At 41.2% G+C, this 23,883-nt stretch overlaps 2 protein-coding genes across 2 annotated transcripts; one reads left to right on the forward strand and one right to left on the reverse strand.

The window, feature by feature from the left end:
• Positions 1-5,965: 5,965 nt before the first annotated feature.
• On the forward strand, positions 5,966-18,450 carry LOC115141066 (toll-like receptor 2 type-2). The gene is made up of 6 exons (XM_029679658.2): positions 5,966-6,960; positions 7,179-8,361; positions 8,561-9,043; positions 10,825-10,937; positions 17,627-17,786; positions 18,227-18,450. The coding sequence occupies exons 1-6, from the start codon at positions 5,966-5,968 to the stop codon at positions 18,374-18,376; spliced, it is 3,084 nt and encodes a 1,027-aa protein (XP_029535518.2). The 3' UTR covers positions 18,377-18,450.
• A 1,160-nt stretch (positions 18,451-19,610) lies between these two features.
• Positions 19,611-23,867, reverse strand: mettl25b (methyltransferase like 25B). The gene is made up of 8 exons (XM_029679660.2): positions 23,740-23,867; positions 23,317-23,435; positions 23,003-23,219; positions 22,830-22,892; positions 22,572-22,709; positions 21,507-22,414; positions 21,058-21,242; positions 19,611-20,922 (listed from the first exon to the last, which is right to left on the reverse strand). The coding sequence occupies exons 1-8, from the start codon at positions 23,842-23,844 to the stop codon at positions 20,807-20,809; spliced, it is 1,851 nt and encodes a 616-aa protein (XP_029535520.1). The 5' UTR covers positions 23,845-23,867; the 3' UTR covers positions 19,611-20,806.
• Between the last annotated feature and the right edge of the window lie 16 nt (positions 23,868-23,883).

Here is a 23,883-nt window from a genome sequence, read left to right on the forward strand (position 1 = left end):
ATTTATACTGGTGATGAACCCTATTTATACTGGTGAATGCCTATTCTAGGACATTCTAGGACATACTATTTTTGCCAACTCACTGTAAGCTCATTTTCTATCCATAACGTTCTACTTTTTCCCCCAAAGGATACTTGGCTTGACATGGTGATGGATCACTTATGATTAATAACAATATCTTACAAGACAGCTTGCATTTGTTATGGGCTGTCATTCACTTTTTAACACCCACCAACAAACGGAGGCAACCATAATGAAGAACATATTTATTTCTCCCAAAATACAACCCACGACAAACCCCCATCCCCCTCTCTTTTCCATTAAGATCGTTTCTATCCATTTACCATGAAGTTAGTTTCCTATTCGGGATGAAGAAGAGAAACAACTAATCTTATTCAATAACAGACAGGCTTACTTATCGATTGCCAGAGATAGCCACACGAAACAAAATCAAAACACCTGCTACATACAAACATAACAGTATATTAATCATCCATTTTATAAGGTTCAAGCTTTCCTCGGTGCAAAGACAACCACAATACAAGTATATCTAATGACACGTCTCACTAAATCAATATAATTGCCAGAGAGGTTTTAACTATGATCTTTGAAGGATCTGACTTAGCATTTTCTCCAATGTGTCAGAATACCCAGGGTGGAATAATAACAGAGACAAAACTATTTCAATGTACTATTGCACAAGATGGCCCCACATCTTATTTTCCCCACAGTCACCTCAAAAGACATCGTATGCAATTAAAGGTTGCAAACCCTGGCAGTAATGCTTGACTTGGACTGAAATAGGTGCCGGTACTCATTTTGGGTGCAGGTACCTGTTATATTTAGGTGCAGGAGCGCTGCAATACTTTTGAGCTAATATTCTATGAGGTGCGGTAGAACATTTGAGGTGCCGGTACTCAGCTCCAGTAGGCTCCTGAACAAGTCAAGCACTGCCTGCAGGAAAGGGAAATGCTTTATCCCCCACATTCCACATTCCTGAGCGCTTACATACAGAGCAATGTGGAAAATAAGACTTAAAGGGCTGGTCTTCTTCCTTCACGATCAGTCACTGACAACACATGTTAATGTGTTGTTGAAAACTGGTAACTGAAGGGCTGAATTGGTTCACTAATATTTCATCTTTAAGGTGAGTTCTGAGAGTTTGTCTGACTACTTAATGTAAAATGTTGATCATTTTAACAGTATGAAGATATTTACATTAGAGAGATGGTGATAGCACCAGCCATTTTCACAGTATGAAGATATTTACATTAGGGAGATGGTGATAGCACCAGCCATTTTAACAGTATGAAGATATTTACATTAGGGAGATGGTGATAGCACCAGCCATTTTCACATATGTAGATATTTTTGAGATTCACATTACCTCAAATATTTTAGCAGTAACTATTTTTGCGCTAAGGGATGTTTTCACAAATACCAACAACAACAAAAATCTACATATGCAAATTTGAACTGTTTAAGTGACTGAGAAATCAAACAAGTTCAAGTAAGCATGTCTAGACAGGCTGTAAAACACAATTATAGAACCACCCTGCAATTATAGAAGGAGTCACCATCATGAGCTTTGCTCTGTCAAATGTTTCCCTCAAGTCCAGGAACAGTGATCTTCCAGGTGGATGAGGGTGCGTTTGACTCCATTAATATTGTGCTAACTAACTGAAGGACTCAGGTGAGGGCCATCGTTTCGTGCAGTCTGTGCAATTGAGACATTTTATCACACATGTATTTAATGTTAATGTTTCAGGGTACAACTTTATATTGAAGACCTTTGACCAGTTCTCTTGAAAAACAGATTCTGTCAATGAGACTAACCTGTATGAAAAAATATATATATATAATTGTAAAAGCTATAGCTCAAGACAAAGTCATAACTTAACATTATGCGTGTCAGGCAATCAGACAACGGACAGTACCATGACAGAATAGTTTGGGGCAAGTCATTGCCTGGGAGCAATGTGCAAAGCTGTCATCAAGACAAAGGGTTGCTACTTTGAAGAATATCAAATATGAAATATATTTTGATTTGTTTGAACACTTTTTTGGTAACTACATGATTCCATATGTGTTATTTCATAGTGTTGATGTCTTCACTATTATTCTACATTGTAGAAAATAGTCAAAAATAAAGAAAAACCCTGGAATGAGTAGGTGTGTCCAAACTTTTGGCTGGTACTGTATGTCACTCATTTGTAGATAATAATCAAAAGTGAACTTTTGTATTTGTAGTGTAAATCACACATATTTGGGTAGGCAAGTCATCTGATCCCAATATTAGACATTCAGAAGCACACAACCAGTGAGTTGATGGCTAACCAGGCTAACTAACAGAGTTCATGTAGCCTATTAATACTCTAAACATGTAGGTTAGAGGCACATAGCTCAGGGTTGACTGCTCTAACTTTAAGTAAATAGAGACCAGCTTTAGAAGGAAGCTCCTCCTACTTTCCAGTAAAAAAATCCTTCCCTTCTCATCAGCCACTCATTGCTTCATATTTATGAGTTACCATGCGGTCTGACATTGGTCCGTGGGACATTAATCAATCACTCCATTACAGTTGGCTGATATTGATTTAATCACTCTGCAAGGTCTAGTGTTAATCTAAGCAGATTTTAAAGGAGGAAGACCTTTCCTGAGTTCCTGGTACAATAACAATAAGATTGGTAAATACTTATATTGAACCATTTCATGATTGGCCTATGCTTTATTTTGGTCATTATATTGGGTTATTATTTTGTAATGGGGTTATATTCATGTAAGGCATTTTACTGAATCAATATTAATGACATTGTTGATCTTTTTTTCACTAATTTGTAGGAATAACTATCAGTGTTGGCTAGAGAACTGATTCTTCTAAACTACCATTGTGAAATAAAGCTATCATTTCTTTTTTTTACACCCATAGAAACATAGAAGGGCATATTTCCTCTATGTTAAATTACAAAACAACCCCACATAGTAAGGAAATATTTACGAGTCAAGGAACCCTGCCAGATATGAATGTCAGTGATGGCGATGCACCTCAGAAAAAGAGGTCAAGATCAAGATAAAGACAGCAGTCTAACAGACTGACCAATGAATTACAAACATCATAAATTAACCCCTCCAGCAGAAAGAAGGCATTCATTACCTAAATATTTACCTCTATATTGAGAGCAGAACTCTGACCTGAAGTTTGAAAGGGTTAGTCGCAATTGCTGGTCTCCAGGATGCATTCCATAGCCTAAGTATATGCCACCCAATGTATACAGTAAACAAAGTGGAGGCTAATGGAATACCTTAGACATTTTGTTATCAGAAAATACGATATGCCACAGATAAAAAATAAAAACAAATCCAGAATCTTTATTGAGAAAAGCAACGGCTTCTGAAAATAAAATGTTTTTGTTTCATGTTTCATCAGTTGGAATTATTCAAAATATCATAAAACATTGATAGAATACCAAACTTACTGTAGGCCATAGCAGGGGTTCCCAAACTTTTTCACTCTGGGCCCCTCTTCCAGCATTGGGGAACATCCCACGCCGCGTCTATTTCTATGGGCACAAGCACTGTTCATGAGACAAACTGTTCAAAGCCCTCTTGTTGGTGAATAGAATTTTGCAGGTTTAAAGCTCATTTCCTGCAATTCTACACATTTTGTCATGGGGTGCAAATAACATTTTGCAGTTTTAAAGCTAATTCACTTGCAATTCTATACATTTTGCCATGTTTAATGTGTATTCATCTTATATTGCAGTCACAAAACAATTACAACAATATTTATGGGCTAAAAAAACGACAAAAAACATTAGCTGACATGAGCTAGCTGATCTGGACATTTCTGACAAGTTATAAATAGCTCTCTAAGGTATGCTATGACTAACATGAAAAGCAGAAGTGATGACGCACTACCCAATTTTGAAATTGCACCTTGTGCATTCTACTATTACAACTTTCAATACTAAGTTTAGTTTGCCCCAGGGAGCGCGCCCCACAGTTTGGGAACCATTAGCCTATAGAACAACAGTCAAAGGGTTCACTGGTTCACTTTGATGAGATGTCAGAATATGTCATCCACGACAATCAGATATCAATTTTCTTAAATATTGGCGAAGAAAGTGTTGGTTGATAAGTCAGGTGTAAATATAATGAAGCAATAACTCTGAAGCCAGTCAATATTTATTCATTACATAAATGTTTACTCCCTTCTTGTCACTGGATACAATTTTACTAAAACTATTTGTGGTGTGGGAATAAAACTTGATATATTTCCCACGTGAAGGGAATGCCAAAACAGTGAGTTACCGTTGGTTTTGTAGTATAAATAAAGGATTATGAGGACTTGGGGGACTGTACTTAACAGCCATGAGCAGAGTACTGTGTCTTATGAGGGTTAGTAGAAACATTCAGTCATGAGAATTAGTATGCAAGAGGATTTTCATCTCAGCCAAGGAGGATGAAGCAGTTCTGTCCCTTGTGTAAGGCATATCAACACGTCAGCTGGTCTTGAACAGATAACAGCATCACCTCCACTAACAGGTACAGCTGAACGTTTTTTAAAAAGATGTATCTTTAAATGTACTTTAAAGGTTCTACATTGAGCATTTTAGCCCATAAATAGGTTTAAATCTGGGTCCTGGAAATAGCCCCCTAGAATTGCATATCCTTTTTTAGTTTTGCTATGGAAATTTGAGCATTTCACTTCCCAACACCACAACAGATCAGGTGATGTGCATGCCAGAACTAACATACAGTCCATGTTGAGAAATATCACGTTCAATTGGCATTTCCTCATTTTATTGCCCACAAAGAGAGAACTATACATAATGGGCAGGAAATTATTGGTTGTTGGTATTCTTCATCTGGTTGCTTTTTGCCTATATTATTAATACTTTGCTGACTTCTACACTAAAGCCTAACTTGAAAGATGCACACTGTTGGACCATTCTTCACTGCAAGCATGTTACTATTCAACCTGTAATAATCAAGACAGTGATGGTAAACATGGATGTAAACATCAAATCAAATCACATTTTATTTATCACATGCGCCGAATACAACAACCTTACAGTGAAATGCTTACTTACGAGCCCCTAACCGACAGTGCAGTTAAAAAAAATACGGACAAGAATAAGAGATAAAAGTAACAAGTAATTAAAGAGGAACAGTAAAAAATAACAATATATACAGAGGGGTGCCGGTACAGAGTCAATGTGCAGGGGTAGTAGTATGTACATGTAGGTAGAGTTATTAAAGTGACTATGCATAGATGACAACAGAGAGTGGCAGTGGTGTGGAGGGGGGGGGGGGGGGGCATGTGAATAGTCTGGGTAGCCATTTAACTAGATGTTCAGGAGTCTTATGGCTTTGGGGTAGAAGCTGTTTAGAAGCCTCTTGGACCTAGACTTGGCGCTCTGGTACCGCTTGCCGTGCGGTAGCAGAGAAAATAGTCTATGACTAGGGTGGCTGGAGTCTTTGACCATGTTTAGGGCCTTCCTCTGACACTGCCTGGTATAGAGGTTCTGGATAGCAGGAAACTTGGCCCCAGTGATGTACTGGGCCGTTCGCACTACCCTCTGTAGTACCTTGCTGTCGGAGGCCGAGCAGTTGCCATACCAGGCAGTGATGCAACCAGTCAGGATGCTCTCGATGGTGCCGCTGTAGAACCAAACATGTATCCATAGATACGAGTGTCATGGCGATATTTCACAAATCCCTTCTCTTGGCTTTGAAACAGAAATGTGAGGGTAATGTTGGGCACAGACACATAAATACTGGGTAACATCAGAGTGAAATCCATTTTCTCCCTCCCTATTACCTCTAGTTGTAATTGAGGATTGAAGGACGTAAAGAGGAGACTATAGTCAAACTTCAAATGATAAAGACCTAGAGAATGCAATAGAATGCAATCTTGTCATTTGTTAAACTTGACAGATTTTTACATTCCTTTACAGATCCAAAATGTACATACACACGATGATTCTACTGGGTTTTGTGTGGTTTAGTCCACCACTTCTTGTGATCCTTGCCTCACCAACCCCTGCTTCAAATGATAAGAGAGGCCCCTGTCAAATCTACAACTCTGGTCGCTCCGCAAACTGCCTTGGTCAGCGACTGGATCATGTTCCATGGAAGCACCTCCCTTCCACGCTTGAAAGGATAGATCTCTCCTACAATGAACTTCATACCATTCATGTTAATTACTTTTCTCGCCTACCTCATCTTCGTGTCCTCGAGCTGCAGTTCAACAACATCTCTGTGATTGAGGACCATGCCTTCCACAACAACCCCCTCCTGGAGCATCTTAACATCTTTAACAACTCCCTAGAGGAAATCCCTGCCAACGCCTTGCAGGACCTCTTTAATCTAAGGGAACTCCTTATGTCGAATAACCTTTACACCCAGGCTACATTGTCAGCTGATGTTTTCTCCAGATTGACCCACCTTAAGGCCCTGTCCATGGGCGGCCCCTTGGTCAAGGGTCTAAGGAAAGGGGACTTCCAGGCATTGAGGAACATTCAGTTGCAGGACTTTGCCATTAAAACTTCATCAAATATCAGTTACTATGAACCGGGTAGTCTGAAGGTAATCCAAACAGGTAGAATGGGTTTTGACATGGCCATAGATCAGAAGCCGAATTTCCTACCTTTGATTCTACGAGACTTGGCCAACAAGACTTTCAGTCTCATCCAATTCAGGAACCTCTTTGAGTTCATGTATTACTTGGGAGATGAGGATATTTTCAGAGGCTTACAAGACATCAAAGTAGATTCTCTCATCTTTCACCGTGGAAAATTCAATGAGAACCTTATGAGGATGGCTCTGTTTAATCTACAAATCACCCCCCTTAAACGTCTGACACTTCAATACATTGACTTTGCTCGCTCGCCCAACTTTGTGGATAATGGCTTGGGCTCCAGTATCAAAGACCTTGCTCTGAGTAGACTAAATCTGTGGTAAGCATATCTTATTATACTATTTTATTACAAAAGCACTATGCAGACATTTCTACCCAGAAGATGCAAAAACAAATACAGGTTCAAAGTTCTAAGTGTATTTTTTCATCAATTGAAATCTGTTTCTATATCTATGTAGTGTGAAAGTACCAATTATGTTATCATCTTGACCACATGTTTTTTTCATGCTTACATGTTTTGTCTCCATTACTCCTCAGGCACATCAGCAATCCAGATATTTTGCGATTCGACTGGCGCTTCACATGGTTCAACAAAGTCCGACTGCTGTCCATTCAGAATGTCAACTTCAAATCTGTGCCTTGCGATGCCTGGCTTAATATGGAAGGCATGGAGGTTTTGGACATATCAAACAACCGCCTGCAGGACAACATCCTCTTCAACCAGAGATGCGACTACAGGGGCACCATGCCGGCTCTTCGTTCCTTCAATGTCAGCACCAACCAACTGACCAGCCTTCAGGACTTAGCCTCCCTGACCAGGGAGTTCAAACAGTTGAAGGTCCTGGATGTCAGCCACAACATGTTGGGCTCTGCTGAGAAGAGTCGCAACTGTAACTGGATGCAGAACATCACCCAGGTGATCGCTCACCACAACCGATTCGAAAGTGGTGCCCTCCAGTGTCTGCCCACCACAGTACAATTCCTGGACCTCTCGTACTGTGACCTGGACCAGCTGGACATGGCCTACTTCCAACAAACCATCAGCCTCAAGGAGCTCCTGCTCAATGGGAACAAGATCAAGTTCATCCCCTCTGGGTGGAGAAGTCGCTCCTTGCAGTCACTGGCTCTGGATGGGAACTCCTTTGGGCTCATCAGCATGGGCTCCTTCCAGGACATGCCCCAGCTTTCTCGACTGACAGCAGGGAACAACCCATTCCACTGCACATGCGACCTCCACGCCTTCATCCAGGACACAATTTCCAAGGGGAAGGTCAACATCACTGACTGGCCAGAGAACTACAAGTGTTACCATCCAGAGGCCCTGCTCAATACTGCTGTGGCAAATTTCTTCCCGGGTCACGTGGCTTGCGATATCAGACTGGTCATCATCATCTGTGTGGCTACTACTGCTGCTGTGGTTTTAGTGTTGATGCTTATATGCTACATATTCAATGTTCCCTGGTACACCAAAGCCACCTATCAGATCCTCAGAGCCAAATACAGGGCTCATCAGGAAGGAACATCTGGAAAATCACAAATCTATGCTTACCATGCATTCATCTCCTATAGCCACCCAGATGCAGACTGGGTCAGGGATCAGTTGTTGCCCTGCTTGGAGAACAGCAAGCCCCCCTACCGACTCTGTATCCATGAGAGAGACTTCATGCCAGGAAAATGGATAATCGACAACATCATTGAAAATATTGAGAGCAGCGAAAAGGTAAGGTTGAGGACCCACGAAGACAAGTTAGAGGTGTTTTAACAAATAAATAGTAACAGACTTTTGAATATAAAAGGTCAATTGAATAACCCAAAATGTCAGATGTATGTTTTGTTTAGGTTTGTAATCCTAATTCCTGCACTGTGCATTTGCCTAAATGAATACACCCTATCCTCTGAATTTTTGTTTTCAAATCCAGGTCATATTTGTGTTGTCACACCACTTTGTGAACAGCGATTGGTGCAACTACGAGCTCTACTTTGCCCAGCAAAGAGCCATCGGCAAGACCTTCAGCGATGTTATTCTGGTGGTTAAAGAACCCATCGACCCTGAATCTCTGCCCAGCAAGTATTGTAAGCTCAAGAAGATGCTGAACACCAAAACGTACCTAGAGTGGCCCCAGCAAGCCAAGCAGCAGACCTTCTTCTGGGCTCAACTTAGGAGCTGCCTGGGCAAGCCCACAGTGACTAGAGAGCAGGCTCTTAGTGGTAGGAGCAGCAGTGTATCCTCAGTTGGCGCTGTGCCTGTGATAGAGATTCCTCTAGAGGATGAGAAGCCAGCGATAGCTATGCCAAATTTAGACAGAGAAGCAGAGCTCCACAAAGTAGTTCCTCAGGAGATCAAAAATCTTTCAGTGAGAAGTGCAGAGTTTTGTGGGCAAAGACTGATCCCTGTAGCCGTGGCATGAGGCAAAATAAGCCAAGCATGTAGCTTGTAATGTGCAAAGTGTCCCAACACCAATCTCTCTCTGAAGTGCTGAGCTTGAGTGACTTCTTAGCCATGCTGTGGCAGATAATGTGTTTCCAAGCTGCTTGTGGCATTAGCAAGTGTTTCATAATGATGACAGTGAATAACATGATCCGTCTGCCACCCACCCTTCTGACATGTACAGTGCTTACTCCCCCTTGAACTCTTTACATTTTGTTGCGATACAAAGCGGGATTGAAATAGATTTAATTGTAATTTTTTTGTCATTGATCTTCACAAAATACTCCATAATGTCAAAGAGAAAAAAAAGTTATACAAATGTTTACAAATGAACACAAATTAAATACCTAAAATATGGTCGTTGCATTTAGTTCAGAAGTAAAAATCATCTTAACAAATCTCATAATAAATTATATGGACTCACTCTCTGTGAAATAATAGGGGTTGATGTGATTTCTGAATGACTACCCTTTCCTTTGTCTCCCACACACACACACACACGCGCACGCACACAACATCTGTAAGGTCCCTCAGTCAAGTCTTGAATTTCAAGCACAGATTCAACTACAAGGACCAAGGAGTGTTTTGAAAGAAGGGCAGTGATTGGTAGATGGATAACAATAACAAATCAGACATTGAATATATCTTTAAGCATGGCCAAGTTAATAAGTACGCTGTGGAGGATGTATCAAACAACCCAGACACATCAAAGAAACAGTCGTCCTTCTGAACTGAGCTGCAGGATAAGAAGGAAACTGCTTAGGGATGTCAACATAAGGACATTGATGATTTTAAAACAGCTACAGAGTTCAATGGCTGTGATGGGAGAAAACTGAGGATGGATCAATAACATTGTAGTGACTTCACAATAAATGACAGAGAAAAAGAATAATACAAATACACAGAATATATATTTTCCCCAAAACATGCATATGTATGCAACAAGGCACTAAAGTAATACTGAAAGAAAAAGAAACAAGGCAAATGAATACAGTTTGTGGACTAAATGCAAAGCCTTTATCTTTGGGGAAAGTCCAACACAACAAATCACTGAGTAACTGCCTCCTTATTTGCAAGCACGGTGGTGGCTGCATCATGGTATGGGTATGCTTGACATTGGCAAATACTGGTGAATTGTTCAGGATAAAAAGAAACAGGATGGAGCTAAGCACAGGAAAAATCGTAGAGGAAAACCTGCTTTACACCAGACACTGGGAGAGGAGTTCACCTTGAAGCAGGACAGTAACCTAAAACACAAAGCCAAATCTACACTGGAGTTGTTTACCAAGAAGACAGTGAATGTTCCTGAGTGGCCAAGTTACAGATTACTTAAATCTGCTTGAAAATCTAGGGCAAGACTTGAAAATGACTTTCTAGCCATGATCCCCAACACCTTCCCAGAACTTGAAGAATTTTGAAAAGAATAATGTGGAAATATTGCACAATACAGGTGTGCAAAGCTCGTATAAGACTTACCCAAGAAGACTCACAGCTGTAATCACTTCCAAAGGTGTTTCTAACATGTATTGACTCAGGGGGTGAAAACGTATCTAATCAAGGTGTATGAACGTTTTATTTTTCAATTATGCTAAAAAAAAACTTTGACAGAGTATTTTGTGTAGATCGTTGACGAAAAAAGACCATGAAATCAATTTGAAATCCAGTTTGTAACACAATAAAATGTGAAGAAATTCAAGGGGGGTGTAGATATTTTCTATAGGCACTGTAAGCTCTCTGCCCCATGTGCTCTCTAAGCGACCCAGGCCAAGGGCCCTGCTGACAGGTGTTGATAGACCACAAACTCAACAGCTCAAATGGGATCTCCCGTGTCACACTTCAGATAACAAGCAAGGTGCCAGGAAGATGTGGTGACAGGTGTCTTGCAGCGTGGTTATACTCCCAACACCACTCGGCCACTGATCACAATTACTGTAACACAAAATGGATGCCATTTAGCAGACACTTTAATCAAAGCAAATTACATGTTATGTGCACGTGCCACATACACATGCCATGTAGAATCTGCTCTGGGTATGCAAGCCACAAATCTCATATGAAAGAGGGAACCAGTGGGGACTGCATGTTAAATGACAATTGTTTAGAATGAAAAATGTAGCTTATGCAATGTATTCATGTCCAGTAATTTTGAGAAAAATGTGATCCAAATATTTAAAACAATATAAATACATTATAATAATGAAATATAGTTTCCTAAATATGTTTTACTTTTCTATACTCTTGACATGCTTTAATGTACATGTGAATGTTATTGTTAATGTGAATGGTATTTACTAATTAAGTAAATAACAAATGAGTTAATTGCTTATCATAACATATTGCCTAATGCAAATGAATTTAAGCCAATAACTCTAATAAAACAGTGGTGTGTTTTATACTTGACTGTTGAGTGGGTATTTAGAAATAGGGATGTGTTAAAATGCAGTGTAATTCTGTGTTACAATATCAGTGTGAAGGGCTACTTTGTGAAACAATAGATGACACCCTTTTACATTTTCAGATGTACGCTTTTACATGATATAACAAACAGCATCTGCCTGTAGTTATATGCCCAGCAAGACAACAAACATGACATAATGCCACAGGGGTCACATGAAGTTCAGATTGATTTTAATAACGATTCTGGGAAGAATCCTTTCGCATGGGATATTACTATCTGGGTGTATATATATTTTTATTTTATACAATTTTGATATCTTGCAATGCTTCCAGATTCAATATCCAAATATTTGAACGTTGATTTGATGTACAGTATTAAATATGGGTGTTCCTATTCTAGTACGTCTCCTTTTGTGTTTTTCCAATTGTTTAATGAGAAAATTGCTACCCAGACTAAATGCAAATGTATTATGTGCTGGCTATTTACAGAAATCGCCACCTGAGCACAGAACATAAGAAGAAAACATGGTACCACTCTATGCATTTTTCAATCCCATGTGCATTATCATTGCTACCTGTATTTTCAGTATTCTGGAATAATACGTGTGAAATGTGTTTATCAACAAGATAATTGAAGGTACGATTAAGTTGAAGATTGCACAGGCTGTAAGAGATTCTAACAGTTGGTTCTGCTTCTCTGCACAGTAATGAGAGACGGTGGCTTTAGTTTCCCACACAAAATGGAAAGGTGAGTGCTCTTTTTCCGGGTCACTCAGGTTGACATCTACTTAAGTGAGATCACCTCGGAAACGCACTCCCCACAGCCCGCTTTTGTGGCCTCGACATGGCCACGCCTCGATGAATGACTTCCACCAGACTTACAGTATTTGTCCTGGAGCTGTCTAATCTTGGAAGGTTAAGCAAAGTATAGCCTACAAAGTAATACACAAAGTAAATGACATGTGAATACTTATGACAGAGGTCTGTATTCTGACAACATGGACAGTTAACACATATCAGGCCTAACACCTTTGCCAAGATATCCTATAAACCATGGCTTCTCGGGCATTATCACTTAATTGACCCCTTGGTTTTGTATTCTGCAAATATACTTCTGAAGTAGTGTTTGTTTTATTGCGTGTGTTTATCTAATCTACCATAGTCGTGGCATAAGAGCATGTAATCTTGAAAAAGGACAGAAGGACAGACACTGCATGTCAACGTGTACATTAGCATATGAATGAATTACAATCTCATAGAATATAGCATGTGTGATGAAAGATGGCTCATTCATCAGCTACAGCTGATTTGAATTTGGTAGTTAGCGTCTGATATGAGCGCAGAAGCATACAGAGGGAGATTATTTCCATATGATGTCATTTGAGGTGATAAATGCTGGCAAACCATTTTGGGTGCCCAGCAAGGGACAATGGTGTGTGAGAGAGAGTGAATGTGTGGAACATACTGTAGTAGGCCTATACATATCTCACCTGCTGCTGTTATATCCCATGGCTAATGTACTGTCATATCCCATGGCTAATGTACTGTCATATCCCATGGCTAATGTACTGTCATATCCCATGGCTAATGTACTGTCATATCCCATGGCTAATGTACTGTCATATCCCATGGCTAATGTACTGTCATATCCCATGGCTAATGTACTGTCATATCCCATGGCTAATGTACTGTCATATCCCATGGCTAATGTACTGTCATGTCCCATGGCTAATGTACTGTCATATCCCATGGCTAATGTACTGTCATATCCCATGGCTAATGTACTGTCATATCCCATGGCTAATGTACTGTTATATCCCATGGCTAATGTACTGTCATATCCCATGGCTAATGTACTGTCATATCCCATGGCTAATGTACTGTCATATCCCATGGCTAATGTACTGTCATATCCCATGGCTAATGTACTGTCATATCCCATGGCTAATGTACTGTCATATCCCATGGCTAATGTACTGTCATATCCCATGGCTAATGTACTGTCATATCCCATGGCTAATGTACGCCTATCCCCTAAATTAGGATTCAATTTACACGGACTTAAAATATAAACACAACATGCAACAATTTCAAAGATTTGACTAAGTTACAGTTCATCTATCAGTCAATTTAAATAAATGAATTATGTTCCAATCGATGGATTTCACATGACTGTGAATACAGGTATGCATCTGTTGATCATAGATACTTTTCAAAAAAGGTAGGGGAGTGGAAAACCAGTCAACATCTGGTGTGACCAACATTTACCTCATGAAGTGTGGCACATCAGGCTGTTGATTGTGACCTGTGGAATGTTGTCCCACTCCTCTTCAATGGCTGTGCGAAGATGCTGTGCGGTAATTGGCAGGAACTGGAACACGCTGTCGTACACGTCTATCCAGAGCATCCAAAACATGCTCAATGGGTGACATGTCGGGTGAGAATTCAGGCCATGGGAGAACTGGGACATTCCAGGACTTGCGTACAGATCACTGCGACATGGGGCTGTGCATGATCATGCTGAAACATTAGGTGATGGCGGCGGATGAATGGCACGACAATGAGCCTCAGGATCTTGTCACGATATCTCTGTGCATTTAAATTGCCATTGATAAAATGCAATTGTGTTAGTTGTCCAAAGCTTATGCCTGCCTATACCATAACCCACCCACCACCATGGTGCACTGTTCACAACGTTGACGTCAGCAAACCGCTCGACCACACAACGCCTGCCATCTGCCCGGTACAGTTGAAACAGGGATTCTTACTTGTAGAACACACTTCTCCAGTGTGCTTAGTGGCCATCGAAGGTGAGCATTTCCCCACTGAAGTCGGTTACAACGCTAAACTGCAGTCAGGTCAATACCCTGGTGAGGAAGACGAGCACGCAGATGAGCTTCCCTGAGACGGTTTCTGTCAGTTTGTGCATAAATTCGGGGGGTTATTTTTCGTGGACAGATTTTGGGCAGAGTAAAACTTCTTGCTTCGCCTCTTCCTCTCTGCTTACAGTCGGTCCCTGTCTTGGGTTCTCAGCAGATGGTATGGAAGACAGCTGGCTCCATGTGAATTACAATCCTGACGCTCTGTTTAAACATTTAGAAACGTTAACAATCCTCCCTTGCGATACGGTTTTGGAAACATAAAGCCTTTCACTTTCACATCAAAATAATTTCACAAATGCAAAACAAATACTTACTGTACTGTTTAAACCACTTTTAACACAGTTGCAGCCGACAGTATTTTTCAGTTACAACACTATTACACACAAATGTTAGGAGATGCTTCGATAGCTAATTAGAAGAGGTGGTCGCATCTTCTTCTCTTCATCATCTTCTTCTTCTTCTACAAATTTGTATTGGAGGACCGCAACAAACTGAAAGGTACATACACCGCCACCTAGTGTGCGGGAGTGTGAGGCTGGTCACAGCCTACCTATTCATCTATTTCTCTTATCTAGGCCTGTGTTTCCGCCTAATATTCTGGAGTGTGAATTCATTACACTTTGTGACACAAAAAGGGAAGGGGACGGGGAAAAGGGACCAACTAACCATATACCCATTAAAAACCTCACCACCTTTCCACTACTTGGCTCTATCTGATCCGACACCAGGCCAACAATCCTGGGAGGACGAGACACTATCATTAAACACACCATGTAAATCTTCTGCAGTAAAATCTCATACACCCAAGTACTTCTCTGCAGCTGCCACCACAACATATATTTTATGTGATTTGCATTCCATTTCTGTGGTACAGTTGATAACCATGGCTATGCCTCACTCTCTGTTGGCCTCAGCCTCCTCACAGGTATACTCTCTGGATCTCTAGCCCTGTACCCATTTTCCTCTCCTACTCTCTTCACTGTCTCAGCATACCACACCTTCTGTACTACTCTGATCCTGGCAACTTCAGTCTGCCTTTCTCTCACTGGAAACTTCTGATCCTCAGCATCATGGGTACCCCCACAGTTAACACACAACTGTTTCCACCGATTCGACATATTCCTTTGTTCCATGCCCTCCTGCACACTTCTTACGGTTGCCTCTGTCTTCCGTGGGCCTAAACAAGCGCTATAAAATGGACATATGGCCGCCCGGAATGGGAACTCTAATCCTAAAAATGTGTGTAGTCATTTCACCTTTTGTATTTATTTTTATAAATACTTTCTCACAGACGTGAAAGTTATTCCAAATCTTTCCAAAACGGTATCCTTCGTGCAAGGCATAGGCCTTTTTGCATTTAGACAGAGCATTTGGGAAGCGTCATGGCATTTCCCTCAGAAGACCGTCTGATGGCTCATGTGATGCAATAGAATAAGTGTTACATGGGGTATATTCATTCACTACGTTCATTCTGTTGCAAGTTTCTTGAGAGTTTCTAATGGCCACATTTAGTTAGGTCCCATTCCCGTTTCCTTTGTTTCCATCAGTTTGGTTCTTTAACCGTAAACGGTTTCCGTTGTAACTTCAAAACGTAATGAATACAAACCTGCTAATAAACTCGGAATGGAAATCCGTCGTTTTAGTTGCTTTAAACCAATAGTCCCCATCATTTGAAGACGTCGTTGTTAAATACAGCCTATACGACTGTATACTGATAGTGTATTGTTTATGCGGTAGGCTAATACATTCTGTATAATACTTATAATTAGTAGTTGCACCGCCAAATGTAACCTTACATGGTCAAATGAATTAGGTCTACCCGTGTCATTTGTATCCGTGATGTTGCAGGTTTCACCGGTGGGAGGCGCCTTGATTTGAATTTTCTCACAGGTGAGATGCATAAAACAGGTAAGATGAGGATCGACGCCACTTCTGCTTCGTTTGTCATTGGCGTTGAGGTGAGTAGCGAACGTGTTTGTGGTCAATAGATTTTTAACATAACCTGCATTCCTATTTCTTGTTGAGCATATGTATATTTCTGTGCCATGCAGCCTATAGGCTACCTGGTGAGAGAAATCATATTTCCTTTTTTTGTGGGTGGGGGGTAGCATTGAGTTTATTTTATAGTGCTTCTCTTTTGATTATTGCACATTTTGCCATCTGTTTTATAATTGCCTACATTGGGCCTGTTGATAACTATACAGTGTACAAAACTTTAGGTACATCTTTTACCCTAAGAAGGGCCTCAATTTGTTGGGGCATGGATTCTGCAAGGTGTCAAGTGCTTCCCACAATTGTGTAAAGTTGGCTGGGTGTCATTTGGGTGGTGGACCATTCTTGATACAAATGGGAAATTGTTGTGAGTGGAAAAACCCAGCAGTGTTGCAGTTCTTGACGCACTCAAACTGGTGCGCCTGGCACATACTACCATACCCGGTTCAAAGGCACAAATATTTTGTCTACCTGCCATTAAGAGGGTGAATAGGTAGTCTAGTAGTTAGTGTTGGGTCAGTAACTGTAAGGTTAATCTGTCGTTCTGCCCCTGAACAAGGCAGTTAACCCACTGTTCCTAGGCTGTCATTGACAATAAGAATTCGTTGTTAACTGACTTGCCTAGTTTAATAAAGGTAAGATAAAATTAGGCCCCCCCCCCGAGCTTGAATTACTAGGCTAGCTGTACTCATCACTTCCCCACCGCACACAAAAGACCGAGCTACATTATTTATGCATCTCTGGGGATGACAATCATTAGCTTGGAAACCATCTAGAAAGTTACTGAGATACCTGATCGTTTTGCGGTTTATACTGGACCCCTGAGAACAGCAAGGTCTGACGGTTTCCTCTGTGTAGGCCCACCAGGGCTGTGACGTGTGCTCACCTGGGCAACCAATCGCAATGTCTCATTCTCCTTTGGATCAATATTTTTCAATTCTAGTTGCTGCTGGAGTCAATATTATTTAAACATTTTAATTCATGGGTTGCTAGTTATTGGCTGCCTGTATCTAGATCATAGTTTAGCATGTACTTTGTTTTTCAAAGAGAATTTGAAAGGTGGCTAGATTTTAACCTACATGATCATTTGGAACTGGATGAAATGAAAAGACAACTTGCCCCAGTGGCTTTTGCATACAGTTTACAACAGTCTACACAGACAAACGTGTTAAAATAAACAGGAACCAGTAAGTGGTTCACTTCATGCAAATTGACTTCTACTGTGAAATCTAATTGTCCATACAGCTTATACACTGTCGTGGATTGACCTATCCTTTTTTTTTTAGGTATCCACAGCTCTGTAAAATGGGTTCCAAACTCGAGAGTGCAATGGAGGGGCTAATTCGAGTGTTCCACTCATACTCCTCAAAAGAAGGGGACAAGTACAAGCTGAGCAAAGTTGAGCTGAAGAATCTGTTGCAGGGGGAACTGAGTGACTTCCTGGCGGTGAGTTTGATTCCTAATGCTGTCGAGGGGAAGGATCTGTGTGGTTTCAATATGACATTCTGATCAATTACATTTTTATGGACATAAACAAAATGAACTTCCTCAAAGCAAGTCATACAAACAAGTATTGGGGAAGTCTTGATTTATTGAACAGTTGTGGGACCCATCACCTTCAAGACATATTCTACTAGAATCATTTAAATAATTCTATGGCCTTGCCTAGAAACAACGCTTATCACCTAGACATTTCTTAAATCTGAAATTATTTCACGGGTATAACAATATGGCATGACATCGATCTTTCTATCTGATTGGCTTTGTGCAATTTTCTGTGTATTGTCTATTCCAATTATTTCATATCTACAACTGTTCCAAGAGTCATGTGGCTGCTTCTGGTCTGGACCTACATTTCATTAACCATTCCTACTCCTCTCCCTCAGGCAAGTAAGGACCCTATGGTAGTAGAGAAGATCATGAGTGATCTGGATGAAAACAAAGATGGTGAAGTGGACTTTCAGGAGTTTGTCATCTTGGTTGCTGCGCTGACCGTGGCCTGTAACGAGTTCTTTGTAGAGAGCCTGAATGAATGAGTTTGGAAACAGTCTGTGACCTCTGCGTTCTACTCATTTATTTCTTGTTAATAAAACAAACATGTATGCTTTAATTTTTTAAAATACTTTTTTGACAGAATCCCGCAAAGGTTTCAATATTGTCACATAATGGTTATTTCTAACAGGCTCTTTTGACTGTTGTAAAATGATTGCTGCTGTCGAGAATCCTGCAATGAACTGACCACTTTCAGTGTACTATCACTCTCATTGCACTAGTAGTTAACATTCTGCTCAGATCAATAAAGGTGATTGCTGTCTAAATATGTTAAACTCAGCTCATCGTAGACTTGAGTGCACATTACCGGTACATGTCTTTTGCATGTGTAATCTGGGGCGGTATGAATAAATTCCCAGGAGTGCTGATTTAGGATCAGTTATGCCTTTTTAGATCACAATGACTAAGATTACATGGACAGTTAGAGACCTGATCCTAGAACAGTACTTGTACTGAGACTCTTCATATGGCCCCTGGTCTGCTACCTATGCTTAAACATGGCAAACTGCACCCAACATTATCGTGAAGGATTTGCACTGAAATGCTTAACTCCTTCTGTTTGGCTAAAAACAAACAGTTCCCACACAGCAGACTGATTAGAATGCAGCCAGCCAATCTTAATGACATGCAAGGCTTGCTATAAATCTAGTGTGTGTGACGATGCGTTGGCAGCAACAAAACACTGCAGTCTGAAAACTTAATACTAGCGTCTGAGGCCCAAATCAGGATGCTTCAGTTATGTGTTAAACACGCCCTGTAACAAACTCACGTGTGGTGCAGACTGTAAAATTCAAACTATTTTTGGTTCAATAGAGGTACATCAAGATACTGTCCATATGGCACATTTGGGGTCATGAGTCATGGACACAAGTAGGATACGACCAATGGTATGTGGCGACTGTTCTTATAAAATGTGGCTGATCACGATGTACTTGGTGTAACTCTAGCGGGTTGAATAAATTGAACAATAGCACCAACAAACAAGGTCTGTGGATAAGGTTGAGACGTCTAGAGCTTGCCGGTTTAAAATGAGCGTGCACTGAGCAACAGGTCAGGGTTTCATGTATGGCTGCTGTGTGAAATACATTGGCTACGTTGGACTAATCCTTCGAAACTACAGGTCGATTTTGAGTGTCAGTGACGAATGTGTCAATCCCTGAAAAAATTCATGAACAATGACTACTGGTAACAGGCTTTGGAAAATAACGATTCATCTGGTGAAGTCTAAATACTAGTCTTTATTCATTTACACAATTTGAAAGAAAAGGGGCACATTCCACTAAAGCAAGTTTGTCCAGACATGAATATGAAAAAGCAATTGCATTGTGTATGGTTGCGTGCCCTTCACTTCTTTCCACATTCTGTGATGAAATTAGTAATTTGACTCTGGCCATGTCTGAATACCCATACTTGCATCCTAAATATTTTGATTATGCAACATTTTGAAAATCAAGTATACTTTAAATAGCCAGATATCCTTATTTCAGCTTTGACAACCAGATATGGGGATGTGCTACCAAAATTAACCAATAACATGAAACAATGCAATTTTGCATGACGCATTCTCAGTATGGGAAAACAAAGTTTTATAGTATGCAATTTTCAAATATCAAGTATGGTTTAAATGTTACTCATATCAGCTCATCTAGTTGAATTCAATGCATTGGAAGAGGGGGGCTGCGACTTATTGGCTACTTAGAACTAGGGCCTAACAAAATTAAACAACTTAATTAGGAAGATGCTGAATAGCAACGCTTCTGCGGTGGTGTTCAAATGTAATGTTGGCCAAGTAGTTTTTTGTTCTCTTTAAAGTGATCATGAGTGTAGCGTCATAGGCTACATCTTTTTTATTACCCAAAGTGGATTTCTGTTCTGTGTTCTGATGTCATTCCCAATTATCAGTGCTTTAGTTATGTTGCTGTCCAGCAGTTTTGAATTTGCGATGCACCTGACTACGTTTTTTTTGTCGATTTGAACATTTGAAAAGTTTGTGTGTGTACTAGGGTATTTGATTTCATTTATATATGCACTTGGGTTTGACTAAATATGTTAATGAAACAAAAACCAGATTTAAGTGCCTTTGAACAGGGTATGGTAGTAGGTGCCAAGTGCACAGGTTTGTGTCAAGAACTGTAACGCTGCTGGGTTTTTCACACACGTTTCCCACGTGTATCAAGAATGGTTCACAACCCAAAGGACATCAAGACAACTATAACTCCATTACTATTCTATTCAGACAGTACGTGCAAAATAGTTTGTGACAATGAGTACATAGTATACAGTTGAAGTATGTAGTACGCTAGTATGGATATTCAGACAGCTACTCACTTCTAAACTTACACTCAAGTCCTTGAGCACCAATGAGTAAGGGTGTAAACTCTGAACACAACACACGGTTCTAGAGGTATCCTTGGTTACGGAAGGGTGCACTCAGTCTCTTTGTCCCTTGTCGGCTGCTTCAAAGCCATCAGTACCAGGTTTCGGGGAGAGAACGCAGGGTCAAAGAGTGGCACCAGCTGACTCTTTATACCTACAACAATCAAGCAATAACAAATAACACCTTTACTGTTAGCACTGGGCCCACAAGAAAAGATGTATAGAATCCAGATACAATATCAGTATACATTAAGATCTGATAATACACAGTCTCTGTACATTTCCTCACCTTTCTCCTGCAGGTATAGCATCCTGTCCAGCAGCACCAGTGTCTCCACCACCGGTGCCAGTAGCAGAGCCAGGCTGAAGTAGACCACCACACGACCCTCCTGCCTCAGCATGGCCCCCACTCTGCAGGTGTCCAGTGGCAGGTCAGGGGGCAGGCCAACGCGGGGCAGACCCAGACGGGCATACCTGTGGGTACATGGTGAGAGGGAGTCAATGGTACATATAAGATAGATGATCATGTTTGACCTAAAAGCGATATAGAGAGAACGCAGATATTGAATTCCTAAATGTGATCATCAAAATTCTCCTTATACACAAGGATAATACCAAATAGTTTCTGAGACATATGCAAAGGATGAATTTCTTAAGTTTTCATCCTAACATACAGTGAAAGCTGCTGCCTAATGATAGACTGAAGAGGTATGGATACAAACTTGGGTAAACACTCACTCTGTAAAGGGTAGTAGATGTGCTTTCTTTATTGCCTGGACTCCCGGCCTGCGCAGCTCTGGCTTCGCCTCCCTGATAACTGTCTCTAGGGTTGCCCGATAACAGTGCATCCTTAGCAACCCACTCTCCTCCCGCAGCCTGTGCATGTAGTCCTCTATGGCGTGACACGCCCCCTCCCGCGCCTTATAGGACAGCTGGTGTCCCGGCAACCCCTGCACCCAGGAGCTCATTGGGTAGCCAAACTCTAAGTGAGATGCCTCACTGGTGGGCAAAGGGGATAGGGGAGGGGCTATGAGGCCAGGGGGGTTGGGGTTCTCACTGGTCGTGATCTTCATGTAGCAGCACGCCACGGAGGTGATGCCACGAACGTGAGGGCAGCTGGCAAAGTGGCGAAGGAGGGTGGCACTGAGGTCCCCGCAGGCATGGAGGCCCGTTAGGATAAAATCTCGACATTCCTGCCCCTCTTCTACAGGGCAGACAACTTCTGTGGATGAACTCTCTTGGCAGAGTGGGTGGACATATGGGCCTTGCCCGGCTTCAGTGTTGCATTGACGTTTTGGAAACAAGAGTGAGTTAGACCGGGGTTCATGTTTTACACTAGTAAAAGAGTTTGTACATGTATTGTCATTATTCTTGAGTGGGGATGCAGGCTGGCCATTGTCTGAACAACCCAGGAATTCTGATTCTGTAGTCAACACAGGCTGGTCTCCGTGACCATGTTGCTGATCAGCTTCTGACATGGACTCCCGCTGTCTCTTCTTACTGGATCCAGCCGGAGCGGTCTGATCCTCACAGACACATTTACCATTTCCTACCTGCTTGACGAAGTCTTTCCATGATGCTTTGGGGTTGACCCAGCCAACCACATGGCAGGGTGAGGGGCCAGATCTAGAGATCGGAGGTCCATTCTGAAAGAGTAAGAGCAGTATAAATATTGAATTCTTCATTACATTGCATATTAGCAATATTCACCTAATTTCTTAACTCTGGTTTTACAAAAAATGCCTAGTCTGAGCCAATCAACTGTGCCTTTTTTGCACTTTACTGAGTGTCCTGGTGCATTACCTTCCTCTGCCGCTCCTTCTCCAGCATCCACAGAAGCTGTCCATCATATTTGGATGCCATGGAAACTAGAGTGGGATCAGCCTCAATTCCAGTCACAGACAGACCCAGCCCAAAAGACAAGAAACGAGTCAAATGGCCCTAGGGAGACCAGTAGGGATACACAATCATGTACCGTGACAAATCTCATTGTTAGGCAGATTACAAAAAGTAATATTGTGTGACACCTAGGTCTGATAACAAGACTGAATATCAGGTTACCTGTCCAGAACCCACATCCACCACACTATTGCAGTCTGTCAGGTCACAAAGCTGCTTCACCAACTGTGGAGAGAGATGAACAGATCAGTATCAACAACAACTGAAATGCTTATTTGAATCAGCAGCATATATAAAAAAGCAGTATGCACATCCATATTTATGCACATCTTTACCGTTCCCAGACTCCGGATTTCATGCTGCTTCTTGGGTTTCACATGTTTCCTAAATATGTGTCCCAGCAGTGAGCTCTGACTCTTGTTCTCCAAGAACTCCTCTGGCTTCAGCATGCCCACTTCATGTCGCCGCTTGCCCTGGGGTGTCCTGGGGAATGTCAGGGCATGCGCGGTGGCCCGGAAAGCCAATAGTGAAAGAGGCCATACACAAGAGTAGCTGAAATAAAAAAGTAAAATTGTACAAGTTATTTCAAACTGTCTTATGATATAGAATCCAATTCAAATTGAACAAATACACTGGTATGACGGAATACCTTCTATTCACATTCAATCTGTCCAATAGGAGGTCAGCTATTTGTGGGGGTGACAGGTCACAGAGGATCTGTTGCCATCTGGTAGGCAATGTAGCCCATAGATCCTCACTGAAGAATTCCTATGGCAGGAGAAAACATGATCAATAACACATTAATTGAAGAGTAGCTGGAGAAATCGATTCAGGGGCCCTTTGATCCAGCTTCATCGGAGCGTGTAGGGTGAAGTTGCCTCTAGACGCTGACTTTTGGTCAGTTTAGCATTTTTCCAAATAATGGTTTAGGTCAGGATTAATCCTAGATCTGTAGGGGAAACTTCAATCTGGAGGAGAGGACGTGATCATCTTATAATCAAATAACATTATAAAAACCTGCAGCAACGTAACTTAGAAAACAGAGAAATATAACGAGTTGTTTGCTACGTACAATTATGAAGGAATCGGAGATGTGTTTGTATGTCGACAGAAAATATGTAAGATTTCTTGCCAACTCTCTTTGCTGCTCTTCTGAAAGTGTCGGTGAGCACATCATTCGACCGTCAAATCGGCAACTGACCGGTTATAAATTGTG

This window comes from Oncorhynchus nerka, linkage group LG14 (assembly GCF_034236695.1).
Source record: "Oncorhynchus nerka isolate Pitt River linkage group LG14, Oner_Uvic_2.0, whole genome shotgun sequence".
Classification (NCBI taxonomy): domain Eukaryota; kingdom Metazoa; phylum Chordata; class Actinopteri; order Salmoniformes; family Salmonidae; genus Oncorhynchus; species Oncorhynchus nerka.

Coding starts and splice junctions, on each gene's coding strand:
- LOC115141066 (XM_029679658.2), top strand. CDS start 5,966: ATGTACATACACACGATGATTCTACTGGGTTTTGTGTGGTTTAGTCCA. Junction 8,362..8,560: donor ATATTGAGAGCAGCGAAAAG/GTAAGGTTGAGG, acceptor TTTCAAATCCAG/GTCATATTTGTGTTGTCACA. Junction 9,044..10,824: donor GACTGATCCCTGTAGCCGTG/GCATGAGGCAAA, acceptor GTGCTCTCTAAG/CGACCCAGGCCAAGGGCCCT.
- mettl25b (XM_029679660.2), bottom strand. CDS start 23,844: ATGATGTGCTCACCGACACTTTCAGAAGAGCAGCAAAGAGAGTTGGCA. Junction 23,436..23,739: donor TCTCCGATTCCTTCATAATT/GTACGTAGCAAA, acceptor CTCCTGCCATAG/GAATTCTTCAGTGAGGATCT. Junction 21,243..21,506: donor CATCTACTACCCTTTACAGA/GTGAGTGTTTAC, acceptor ATGTACCCACAG/GTATGCCCGTCTGGGTCTGC.